The following is a 12304-nucleotide window of genomic DNA, read 5'->3' as shown; positions in this document are numbered from 1 at the left end:
TCTTTCTTGATGATTCGCAACATTCGGTTCGCTTTTTTGACTGCCGCTGCACATTGAGTGGATGATTTCAGAGAACTATCCAATGACTCCAAGTTCTTTCTTGAGTGGTAACCGCTAATTTAGACCCCATCATTGTATATGTATAGTTAGGATTATCTTTTCCAATGTGCATTACTTTGCATTTATCAACATTAAATTTCATCTGCCATTTTGTTGCCCAGTCATCCACTTTTGTAGCTCTTCGCAGTCTGCTTGGGACTTAACTATCCTGAGTAGTTTTGTATCATCTTCAAATTTTGCCACCTCACTGTTTATCCCTTTTTCCAGATCATTTATGAATATGTTGAATAGGACTGGGCCCAGTACAGATCCCTGAGAGACACCACTATTTACCTCTCTCCATTCTGAAAACTGACCATTTATTCCTTCCCTTTGTTTCCTATCTTTTAACCAGTTACCAATCCATGAGAGAACCTTCCCTCTTATCCCATGACTGCTTATTTAGCTTAAGACCCTTTGGTGAGGGACCTTGTCAGAGGCTTTATGAAAATCTAAATACACTATATCCACTGGATCTCCTTTGTCCAAATGCTTGTTGACTCCCTCAAAGAATTCTAGTAGATTGGTGAGACATGATTTCCCTTTACAAAAACCATGTTGACTATTTCCCAACAAATTATGTTAATCTATGAGTCTGACAGTTTTTTGTTCTTTACTATAGTTTCAACCAATTTGCCCGGTACTGAAGTGAGGTTTACTGGCCTGTAATTGCTGGGGTCACCTCTGGAGCCTTTTTAAAAAATTGGCGTCACATTAGCTATCCTCCCGTCATTTGGTACAGAAGCTGATTTAAATGATAGGTTACAGATGACAGTTAGTAGTCCTGCAATTTCACATTTGAGTTCCTTCAGAACTCTTGGATGAATACCATCAGGTCCTGGAGACTTATTACTGTTTAGTTTATCAATTTGTTCCAAAACTTCCTCTAATGACACCTCCATTTGGGACAGTTCCTCAGATCTGTCACCCAAAAAGAATGGCTCAGGTTTGGGAATCTACCTCACACCCTCAACAGTGAAGACTGATGCAAAGAATTCATTTAGTTTCTCCACAACGGCATTATCATCTTTGAGTGCTCCTGTAGCATCTCAATCGTCCAGTGGCCCCACTGGTTGTTTAGCAGGCTTTCTGCTTTTGATGTATTTAAATTTTTTTTTTGCTCATCTGTGAACTTGCTGAGGGTGCAATTCATCCCATCATCCAGATCATTAATAAAGATGTTGAACAAAACCGGCCCCAGGACTGACCCCTGGGGCACTCTGCTTGATACCGGCTGCCAACTAGACGTCGAGCTGTTGATCACTACCTGTTGAGCCCGATAGCTTTCTGTCCACCTTGTAGTCCATTCATCCAATCCATAATCCTTTAACTTGCTGGCAAGAATGCTGTGGGAGACCATATCAAAAGTCGCCCTCTTCCCAAGTGGTTGGGTCTCTATCTGTATACGTAGGGAGTGGGTGCTTCTGTACCATGTCCCCCTGCCCATTAACTTGCCCTGGTGGGACCAATATTCCACCTGTGTCACACCGTGTCTTAGTAAGTGTGACATCCAGTGATCCCATCTTTGTCCATCAAGCTCCGTGCTAAATGCATTCAATCTACAAATTCAAAGCAGGCTCTTCTAACTGCCAGCCCTGCAAATTCAACCTGGCATCCGGGAGTCAAAGTGGGTACTGATTGCTTTGTGCATTAGCTGCAATAAAGGTTCCATAGGCTGAGTTCTGCACTCAGAGACTCCTGGGCAACCTTCTGGAGCTTGCGTAGGTGTGACGCTGGAACTCCACAAACAAATGTGTTGATGCACAAGAAGGAATAGATTTCTCCCCCCACCCCCTCATTGCTCTGTGGAGCAATAGGAAGTAAAAAGCAATAAATAATTTTATTTTGTCACTCAAATCGGATTTGATTCTGTTGCACCCAGGGAGCAGATATCTGAGGATAGAGGGTGCCGTTTTACATTAGGCCTTTCTGTGAACTGCATCCACATCTGGGAAAACATGCCGTGAGGTCAGGGCAAAGCTCCGGCTTGAAGTGCCAAAGTTCCGTTAGTACGGACAGTCTGATTCCATTCCATTGTCTCCCCAGATTCCCCTGTGTTAGGAATACTTTCTTATCTGGTAAGTATTGCGAGAAGCTTGGGTACTCGGACCAGAGCCAGACCCTCACATCCTCAGCCGTGAAGACAGATACAAATAATTCGTTTAGTTTATCCACAATGGCCTTATTGTCCTTGAGTGCTCTTTTAGCAACTTGATCGTCCATTGGCCCCACTGATTGTTTAGCAGGCTTCTGATGTACTTAATTTTTTTTTTTTTTTTTTGCTATTACTTTTTGAGTCTTTGGCAAGCTGTTTTTCAAATTCTTTTTTGGCCTAATTATATTTTTACACTTCGTTGGCCAGAGTTTATGCCCCATTCTATTTTACTCACTAGGATTTAACTTCTACTTTTTAAAGGATGCCTTTTTGCCTCTCTGCTCTTCATTGTTTGTTTGGCCACGGTGGCACTTTTTTGGTTCTCTTACTATGTGCACTTCCTTATAGGACATCTCTGAAAGCCAGCCTTTCCTCTCTGCCCACATAGCTAGATGCCTGTCGAGGCCCCAGTGTGTCCCTCTGTGGCTGCTCCGCTCCTGCTCCCCTTATGTCTGTATGTGCTGTTGGTGCTGAAATCACCACCTTGGCTTGTTGCTTGGACCCTGTCAGCCCCCTCTGCATCCCTCCGCTGCCGCCCATTTACCTATACAAGCTTCTTGCCTTCACCTTTCTTAAGGCCCTTCATCACTTAATCCCATCCTGCTTAGCTGGTCCAATAACTTAACACATCATGGATCCCCACCTTCCTTCTGGCAGAGCTCCCAGGCTTCACTGCCCATCAGTCAGCTTCTCTCTTACCCGCCTCTGGGCTGTTTCCCATTGTCCCGTGTGGTTGGAAGGGTGGGCAGAATCTCCCAGGTAAAATCCAAGCAGCCTCTATCCAAACCTTCTCAGGTTGCTCCAGACTAACCCTTGCCCTGATGGTGATGAAAGGTAGGCAGGTGACAAGCTGCGACTATGCCTCTCCCCTTTCTTTCTGTACTCCCTTCCTCCCTAGCTTTATCCTCCCCCGAAATACCACCCATCTGATGGGATGACTTGTTCACCGGGTTCTTTTGCTTGCTCGCATCCTCAATTCTGCCCCCTCCCCTTCCCTTCCCTTCTCTTGTTGTGCCTTTATGTTGTGAGCCTTCAGGGCCGAGATTGTCTTTCTTTGTTTGGGCAGCACAATGGGGCCCCGATCCTGATCGCCTTTGTGTGCTACTGAAATATAGATATTTATTTTACAAGCAAAAACCAAAGACAAACAGACAAAACCTGTTCAAAGCTATTTAGGTTACTACATCGAGCACTCAAAAGTCAGGAAACACCAGAGTTATAGTTGTCCACATAACCTTAATTTCATTCTCTTGTGCATCTGTCCTCACTGAATGAGGCAGGGTCCTGTGGAAAAAAACTAGCATGTAATCATGGAACTAAAGACTGTATCATAGTGCATGTGCACAAGGGCACCAAACTAAGGTTGCTTGGGCAGCAATAAATCTTGCATTTCCTAATTTTTGGGCACTTTTGCTCTGTAACAGAAATGTTCTTTAAATGCAGTTTTTTATTTAACGTGTGTGTGTGTATGTGTGTGCTTGCGGTTTTTTGTTTTAAAGATGGAGAGGAAAAAATAAAAGCAAATGATATAGCTATGACTATAACAGTCTCTCATGATAAATCATGAGTGGGCTTTGAACCTTGGGCCTTCTGCAGTCCAGACTTCTATCACCTGAATTACTGGACTAGCGATACTAGCTGGCAGCAGGAGAAGACTGTTTTCTCTCAGAGGTGTGGACTGCTGGCTCTGGGGAGTGTAGGAGGATGGGGTACTCCTCTCTCCCCACCCCTGGAAGTTGGGGGCGCACCGGCTGAATGTGGTGTCCCCAGGGGAGGGAGAAATGGGTCCCTGGGGCCAGATGCTGAATCCAGGCAGCTCTGCTCTATTTTCCCTCCCCTCCACACGCATGTTCCCCACCCCCACATCACCAACCATCAACTTTTACAGCTGCTCTTGCAGCTCCCGGCCCTCTCAGCATGTCTGCTGCCACCGTGGCATTGTGAATCGGGTGTTGGCAGCCTTCCTAGATGATACCTGATGACAACACTTCCCTGAGGAGTGTGGGAAGGGGAATGGAGACTGAACGGTTTAGAGCTCATGAAATGCTGAACTGAAATTTTATGGGAGAAGGAAAAAGGCATTTGTGTCATGGAAGGAATTTCTACTGCTAAATATCAAAGGCTTTCTGCAAATGGGTGTGAGAACGTCTCAGAGTCCGAAGAATCCCTTAGAATGGGACCAGTTAAGGAATTTAAATATAGAGATTGCTGGAATTAACTCGTTCCACCTAGCATCATTGGTGGGTGGATTGACTAGAAGCCCATCTGTGTCTCTTTCACCTATGTAACTTCTATGGCCCAATCCCACCAGTATCCTGGCTCTGCAGCCCCAGGGGTGTGATGAAAGAAGTGGTGCACCAGTCAGCTGAGGGTTTCTGGAATGGGGTGGAAGCTTGTTTCAGACCCACTGAAGGTGGAGCCAGTGCCATGTTCAGGCCATGCTCCCCTGGACCTCTACATATGGGAAGTGGAGTTCTTCCAGCTTGTGGGTCAGGGTTGTGGATGGGATCCTGCCCATGTGTCCGCAGAGTCTCCTTGCTCCATGATGGTGGGGAAAGGGGTCAGGCTTGTCCCCAGCTCTTACCTGGCAGAGCAGTGACTAGCACCGACTGTGACTGCGCTATCCCTGACCCTGGTGCTAATGATATGGCTCCTCTCCATTTTAATGCCTTGTCTCGCTCACTTGTGCTGTTTCCTGTTCTTCCCCCACTCAGGTATCGGGGGCTAACGCTTGTGCTGACCTTCCTGTTTTATGCCAGTTTCCATCTCTCTCGCAAACCCATTAGCATTGTGAAGGTAAGTGCTGTACCTGGAGCGTAACACGTAGTGTGGCCCTATGCTCATGAGATGAGATTTCTGCTTCTGTAACTTAGTCCTGTTCTGGCTAGCTCCCCAACCCACTGTTAATGCATGAGTCTGATGGTATTGCAGGCCTCCACGCCCCGCCTCCCCGCCCACCCCACGCGCCAGTACCTGCACCCTGCCAATGGTCTGGTCTCACCATTACCTCCACAGCCAGCAGTGAGCTCCTTACAGCCATTGGCCTGGCGCACTAGTGTCTCATCCTAGTGCGCTTTATTAAGAGATGTTTGGGCGAGGGTCAGGAAGAAAAGTTCTCCAGATTCTCTCTTTGGGCGGCTTCTCAGATCCTCAGTCACTCTGGCAAGGCTTTTCCCTTGAGGAGGATCTGTGTCGTGTAGGTTCAAACCTTCACACAGGGTTTCACACCATTCCTGGTGCCTGAAACGTGGACAAACAGCATCAGGGAGACTTCAGTCAAGGTATCCTAGGTACCAAGGGTGCTTAAAAGGCACTAGCTGGTGGGGGCGGGGTAGCCAGAGGGCATGGAGAAGCAGAGAGCACATGGGGGTGGGGGGATGTCTGGGAGGTGCTGGGTTGGGGACAGGCTGTGGGGTGGGCAGTGTGAGTGTGTGCAGGAGGGAAACAAGAAGCGGGAGCTGCCTCTTGGTCTTGTGTGAAGATGCCTTTTGAAGGAGACCTGGACTCTTCAGCCTTTTCTTTCCTTGTTCGGTCCACAGAGCGAGCTGCACACCAACTGCACTTCTCCAGGAATGATTCCCCCCAATGGCACCAACAGCACCACGTGGTGTGACTGGGCTCCCTTTGGTAAGAGCTTCCTGACTGAGTGCCGTGGGCCTCCCACCCAGCTCCTCTGGATGGCTGCGCTCTGAGCTGCAAAGAACGCAGGCGAGCACAGCTCCCTTCCCTCGTGTGCTGGGGGCAGCCAGGAGAGCTTCACCTCTGAGCTCAGTGCCCAGATAGCTGCAAGTCACTTGGTCCAAGGTCTCCAGGAAGGTGTTTGGGTGGGAGGCTCTACTGGCTGGGCAGAAATTAGAGACTGCTCAGACTGCCTGGCTGGGAGCCCTCATTATCTGCCCCTAGCCTGTCCATGTCCCTCTGCCACACTCCCCATGCTGCTGCTGCCACCCTGGCTTTGTCGGAGTGCTGCTTGGGTAGCCCTTGGGGCCAGCAATTTCCAGTGCCTCTGCATTGCCTGTTGGGGCCCCAGCCCCTTCTCCAAGAGCAAGCCATGACTGAGCCTGTGTGCCTCCGCCCTAGACTGTGACCCCAGGAAGTCCGATCAAATATTAAGAATTGGCAGTGCTCTGGCAAATAGACTCGTAACGTGATTAATGACCTTCCTCAGGAGCCTTAATGTGTTTACAACGTACTTATGAGTCTCATTAGCACGTTAGCTGAGGGTCGGGTTCCCGGAGCACCTGGGTTTGGCAGTTGCTAATCAGAGCCAATTGGAGGCCATTAACCAGCTGAGCAGTGCCCAGTGTGTTTTTGCCTCATGTCCCCGGTACAAAGGGCAGGTGCCTAGTGGAAAACAGGCATGTAACAGAAGCCGCCAGAGCTGGCACCATAGTGGGGTGTCCTGGCATTCAGAGAAGGCGTCGTTTCTGAAAGCAGTGCGGCTTAGCACGGCCTAGAACCATGCTCCTCGACCTTTTCAGGCTGGCACCCCTTACTCAAAATAACGTTTTTGAAACTCTTACATTTACTGTAAAAGAGTGTGAAAAGCATCACCATGCGTACAGCGCCACGCCAATGGAATGGAGTGGTCGGTGCATGCTGAGAGGTTGACCGAGAACACTTCCCCTTGAAGGGTCAGGAGGTGTGGGAGAGAGAGCCTCTGTGCTTTAGACTGTAAGAACATAGTCAATGCCTCATTCATTTCCTCTCGCATTGGTTGAGAATCACTGGCCTGGAAGAATGAGCTCAGGAGACAAAGTCCCAAGTTTGAATCCCGGTTCTGCTGCATTGTCCCATCCCCTCTTCGTACCTTCAGTCCCCTTTGGTAGATGGGGATAATTATACTTTGTTTTTGGGGGTGTGGGGTGAAGAGCAGTGAGGTAATGTTTAAATACACAAGGTTCTGCTCTACTCTTAAAAATCTGATCCCTGAAGCAGTGAGTGAGGCACTCGGCAATTCAGCTCTGAGGGTCTCTGAGCCTTGCTGGGAGCACAAAGCGGTAACCTGCATTGGGGCGGGAGTGGGAGAGAGCAATATCCTCTGTGGATGTGAATGAGATGCAGGGCTTCTCTAAAATATATAGGCTTAAACCCTGAAAATATAGCTAGCAGCAAGCCCACCTTCCAGGTCTTGAAGCATCCCCGCGGTGCTGAGGTGGGGAGAGCGGGCAGAGACTGCAGTTGGGAGTCTTGCTATTCCAGCCTGTTGCAGGCAGAAACCAGCATGTTAAAGAGCATTGTCACCTGTTTTCCAGATCAGGCTAACTACAAAGAGCTCTTTGGTGCCCTGGACAATGCCTTCTTGGTTGCCTATGCCATTGGAATGTTTATCAGGTATGGACTTCCAAGCACCACCAGCATGTGGGGAGGAGATGGTTACATCTCAGATCCTCCCCCAGATGCCTCACTGTGATCACCTCCATTCCACAGACCCCATGAGAGCTTTCCAACTGCATGGCTGCCAACAGGTGTACTGGCTCTTGCGTCGGGGTGGTATCTTTCCCTGGCTCAACGATGGTGTCTTGGACAAAAGCTGGGCCAGACAGTCTGATTCTGGCTTCCTACATGTCCTTGGTAGCCTCCAAAGCACAGGACATGTAGCATAGCCAATGTTGCTACCTTGCACCCCAGAAGTGGCTGCATTTCAGTGATGCATGAAGCTGATGTAAACCATTCTGGAATGTGTTGGGTGAATGGTGCTGTATAATGCCAATGACTGATTGTTAAGAAGTGGAACGTCCCTTAGGGAGCTAGACCCTGACAAAAAGCTGCAGCACCAGTGCTCTTTGGTCACATCTCTTGTCCAGCAAGATGAAGGGAAGACAAACTTTGAACTGGCCTCCCGGCACTGAGAATAAATTGATCCCCATTTCTCTTGCCTGCTTCAGCCCAGTGATTCCAAGCGCCCTAGCTGACTGGCCTGTACAGACCCTTCCCTTTCCCTTAGACTCTGGCTTTCGCTGCCAGTGGAATCGGTGTAGCCCTAGCTTGGAATTTCAGCCACCTTGTTCTGTTCCTAGAAAGCAGACTTTTCCCTCTATTGGAGCTTGCTGTTGGGTTATGATGATGATTTTGGGTGGCGTTTGCCCTTCCCCTACCCCGGAAAATAACCCTGTGGGGATAAGAAATGACTTGCGCTCCAGCTTGGTAAATAACATTCATCACAGGTGCTACAGGCTGTGGACACTTTAGCAGGTTTCTTATCAGTTTGCTGTTTGTGACGGCAGCTTCAGGGGTTTGTCTCTGAAATGTGTCCAGCCTGTTTGAGAGGTCAGGTTGGTTTCTGTGTTGATCTGGGCTGAGTGGGATGGCGGGGTGGTCTCCGGTCTGGGTGCAGGTGGGAGGAGACCACATACTAGGTCTGTCCTGGGGACGCTGCATTGGGTTGGTGACTTACGGCACCTGGCCTCAGCCAGCACGGCACATAAATGATAACTTGGCCCAATGCCTGTGAGATATGCCTTCAGCACTGGCCAGCACTCCACACCGAGACAACCAGAGCCATTGAGAGGGGAGGGGGACTCGAAGAGTTGAACATTAGGAAGGTGCCATGGTGAAGAGATAGAAGGCCGCATCGAAGGCTCATTCTGCTCGGGGGGTGAGAGGATCAGGGTGGCATTTTGGGTTTGGTTCTGGGTTTTGTTCCTGCTTGGGAGGAAAGTAGCTCTGTGTCTCTGGAGTTCAGGCAGCCCCCTCAGCCTCGCTGCATGCAGAGATGGGCCTCGCATTTCACAGAGCTGGGAAGCTGTAGCCTTCCATAAGCATGTCCCAGCCCTTGTGTAAAGCATTGCTGAGCTGGCACGGTGCATGTGGGTGGCTGTTAATGCTCTTTCCCCTCCTCTGTGCAGCGGCATCTTTGGTGAGCGCCTCCCACTGCGCTATTACCTGTCGGGAGGGATGGTGCTGAGTGGACTGTTCACTTCCTTGTTTGGCCTGGCCTACTTCTGGGAAATCCACGTTCTCTGGTACTACATCCTCATCCAGGTAAGGAGTCCCTGGCCTTCACCTACCATCTGTTCTGAAATGCTTAACTGACCACAACGTTGGGTGCAATCTATTGGCTGGATTTTCACTCTGTGGAAATCCCTTGTGCAGAGCAGGGAGTTCAATACCTCTGAAGAGTCTGCCTGCAATCAGCAAGCCGAGAGTTTCTTTGGAACACCTCTGCAGCTACATGGTGCTTCTCAGCCACTTGGAATCTTTAAACCATATCGGACTTCCTGCTAAAAGCTATGTGCTAACTCAGCCACAAGTGGTGGGGCTCAGTGCAGGAGTTCCTGGAGGGAAGCCCTGGCCTGCCTTGTGTAAGAGGGCAGAATAGTTTATCATAATGGCCTGAAATCTGTGCGTCGGCAAAGCTGTAATTAAATGTCCTGGTTTGATGGGAGCGGCCTAATGTGTGATCATTAAAAAAGGCTGAGTTTCCCGAGGGGAATCCTCAGCATCCTTTGGAGTAAAGGCTATTGTGTGAGTTTCTCAGTAACTTCGGGAGTTTCTCTTTGTCCTGCCTGATGGGTTCTTTTCAGTACTTGCTTCTGCAGCCTTTGATGTGATCATAGAATCATAGGACTGGTGGGGACCTCGAGAGATCATCTAGTCCAGTCCCCTGCATTCGTGGCAGGGCTAAGTATAATCTAAACCATTCCTGACGGGCGTTTGTCTAACCTGCTCTCAAACCAGCTTGGGGTTCAGTTCCTCTGACAAGCCCAGAGAGCCAGGAATGCCAAGCCAAACCACAAACCTGTTCTGTTTCTCTTCCCTCCCTCCCACCCAGTATGAAAGAACAAGCAAGGTAACAGATACTCTTGGCATGGCCAGGCATCCGCCTAAGTGTGCAGAAACTTTCCATGGTGACCTGAGTCGGTGTGACGTCTGCAGTGGATTCTCCAGGAGCTCTCTCTAATGTGATGGTTCCAAAGTGCTAGCAAGAACAGGGCACTCCCTAGGACACGTTAAGAAATGGGAGGCTTGAACTGCTCCCAAACTTACAGCAGCCAGGCTGGAGCAGAATGACCAGTATGGAAAAACTAGCAAGTGACTAGAGCTGGCAGACTGTGTTACCTGAGGGAGACCCAGGCTACAGAGCAGTGCAAGGCTGCGTCTCCTTCAGGATCAGAGAGATGTTCATCTCCTCCACTCTGATTTCATCCAGAATAGGCCGCACAGATATTCTCTGCAAGCTGATAGGGCCTGGAGAAAAAAAGTGTTGTCCCTATTCTTCAGATTCCCTCCTCACACCCTCTTGCTATGAACCACTGGAAGAAACCAAAAGCTAAAGAACTGTTCAGAAGAACGTTGCTATCTCAGGCACTTCATCTGGGGTCCAGATGGTGCACCCCAGACCCCTCTGTGCCAAGTACTCTCATTCCTGCTCAGGTAGGAACAGGAAACGGAGGGGCCTATTAACAGAAAACAACCTGTAAAAGTTCCCTAGATGTGCTAGGTTACAGGAGTGTCGGGAAATCTCCCTGACCCACTGGCCCTGTCTATTGCCAATGGAGAGCAAGTAGCAGGAAATATGGCTATTTCTGAACATTGATGTCCCAGATGCAGCCCTGCAAATCTCTGCTTCACCAGACAGCCTGTACCAGAGGCAATTGGCACAAGTGCTGATGAAATGTAACCTACTGGCAACAGCCACGTTTCCTGGACCTGTAATTGCAGGCTCCTGTTTCAGTTTCCTGCTCCAGTTTCTCTGATAAGAAATATGCCGTCAAACCTGCCACTTTGATGTGGGGTGCAGCAAAACTTGACTCCCAAAAATATCCCAGCTGCGGACCGCGGCGCCGTCCCTCACAATGGAAAAACCGTGACTTCCAGGGCTGCGGTGAAGCTGCTCAGATTGCCGCAAAGCTGCTGCTGCTGGCAGGGATTCTGTTCTCTCAAGCAATGCCAGGGAAGCATTTCACAATGAGCTGGCCCTGGGTGGGGCCCTGGGTGGGGTCCTGGCTGTTACTGCCTATTAAAGGATGAATTCCCAACCAGCAGTGCAGACCTTTAATTGCAGTTTTGGAATCCAGAGGGCAGCTGCCTGGGCTAAAGGCCTCATTTGTGTACTGCTCACGTTTTGTGTTTTTGACATGCCAGTGCTTCCTAAGTGGACGTTTAGGCTGGGCCAGACAGGCTAGGTCGTGGGTCAGGATTTTGCGCTTCAAACATAGGCCTCCTTCTAAGTGCAGAGACCCCTCCCCCCCAACCATCTCCTACTCCCAGTGCTTTCAGACACCTATTTTCATGTCTCAGGGTGGTTCTGGCTTTATTTACAGGAGCGACTGGGATGCTGAGCATGACTTGATGCACCTTCTACACTTTAACAAGCTTAGCCTCACAGCCTCCCTGTGAAGCGGGTCAGGTTTATTAACCCCATTTTACCAATGGAAAACGAGGGAGCAGAGAGAAGTGGCTTGTCCAAGGTTACACAGCGAGTTAGTGGCAGACTGAGAACCTTCTCAGTAATCTCGTGCCTTAGATCCAAGGCTCTCCTCACTCCCTAGGTGGGGAGGGCAGTTGGAAAACGCTGTGGTATTGAAATAGGGCAACTTAAATGGAAAGTTCTGCTGCTGGAATGACTTTCAGACAGAAATATCACCGAACGCCTGAGAAAGCATTGCTAGGCACTGCAGGGATTCCCAGCCTTCAGGTGGGGTACGTTACGTTCCTGATGCATGTAAAATGGTCCAGCAGGGAATACTTACCAGCTACTCACTGAAAAGTGTGGGTGCTTTCAGCATCCCAGACCTACTGGAGCAGTGAGCCCTGGGCACAAGGGAGGCGATATTGGGCTGATCTTGGAGCCAGGGATTAGGAGTTCTAATCCCAGCTCTCTCTTTGACTCGCTGCATGACCTTGGGCAAGTGACAAGCTCCCTGCTTCTGCACACCTCCAGCCTACTGCATGGGGTGAGGGGTTCTGAGGATTAAGGCCACAATTTTCAAAAGCAGGAACCTAAAATTAATCTGCCAAATCTGTATTTGGGTTCTGGAATAAATGTCCTGGCTTGTCAGAAGTGCTGAATTACCAGGAGGCTGTTGGGTGCTCAGCATGTTTGAA

At 49.4% G+C, this 12304-nt stretch overlaps 1 protein-coding gene across 2 annotated transcripts in view; it reads left to right on the top strand.

The window, feature by feature from the left end:
- Positions 1-12304, top strand: part of SLC37A2 (solute carrier family 37 member 2) — a 59303-nt gene that overhangs the window by 19692 nt on the left and 27307 nt on the right. For both annotated transcript variants that reach the window (XM_034754735.1, XM_034754734.1), the window contains exons 2-5: positions 4969-5050; positions 5794-5881; positions 7510-7588; positions 9103-9238. In XM_034754735.1, the coding sequence (XP_034610626.1) occupies positions 4969-5050; positions 5794-5881; positions 7510-7588; positions 9103-9238 (385 nt within the window). The remainder of the gene's footprint in view (positions 1-4968; positions 5051-5793; positions 5882-7509; positions 7589-9102; positions 9239-12304) is intronic.

This window comes from Trachemys scripta, chromosome 21, assembly GCF_013100865.1.
Source record: "Trachemys scripta elegans isolate TJP31775 chromosome 21, CAS_Tse_1.0, whole genome shotgun sequence".
Classification (NCBI taxonomy): Eukaryota; Metazoa; Chordata; order Testudines; family Emydidae; genus Trachemys; species Trachemys scripta.
The sequence above is the reverse complement of the archived record's forward strand: the minus strand, read 5'-3'. Positions and strand labels throughout refer to the sequence as shown.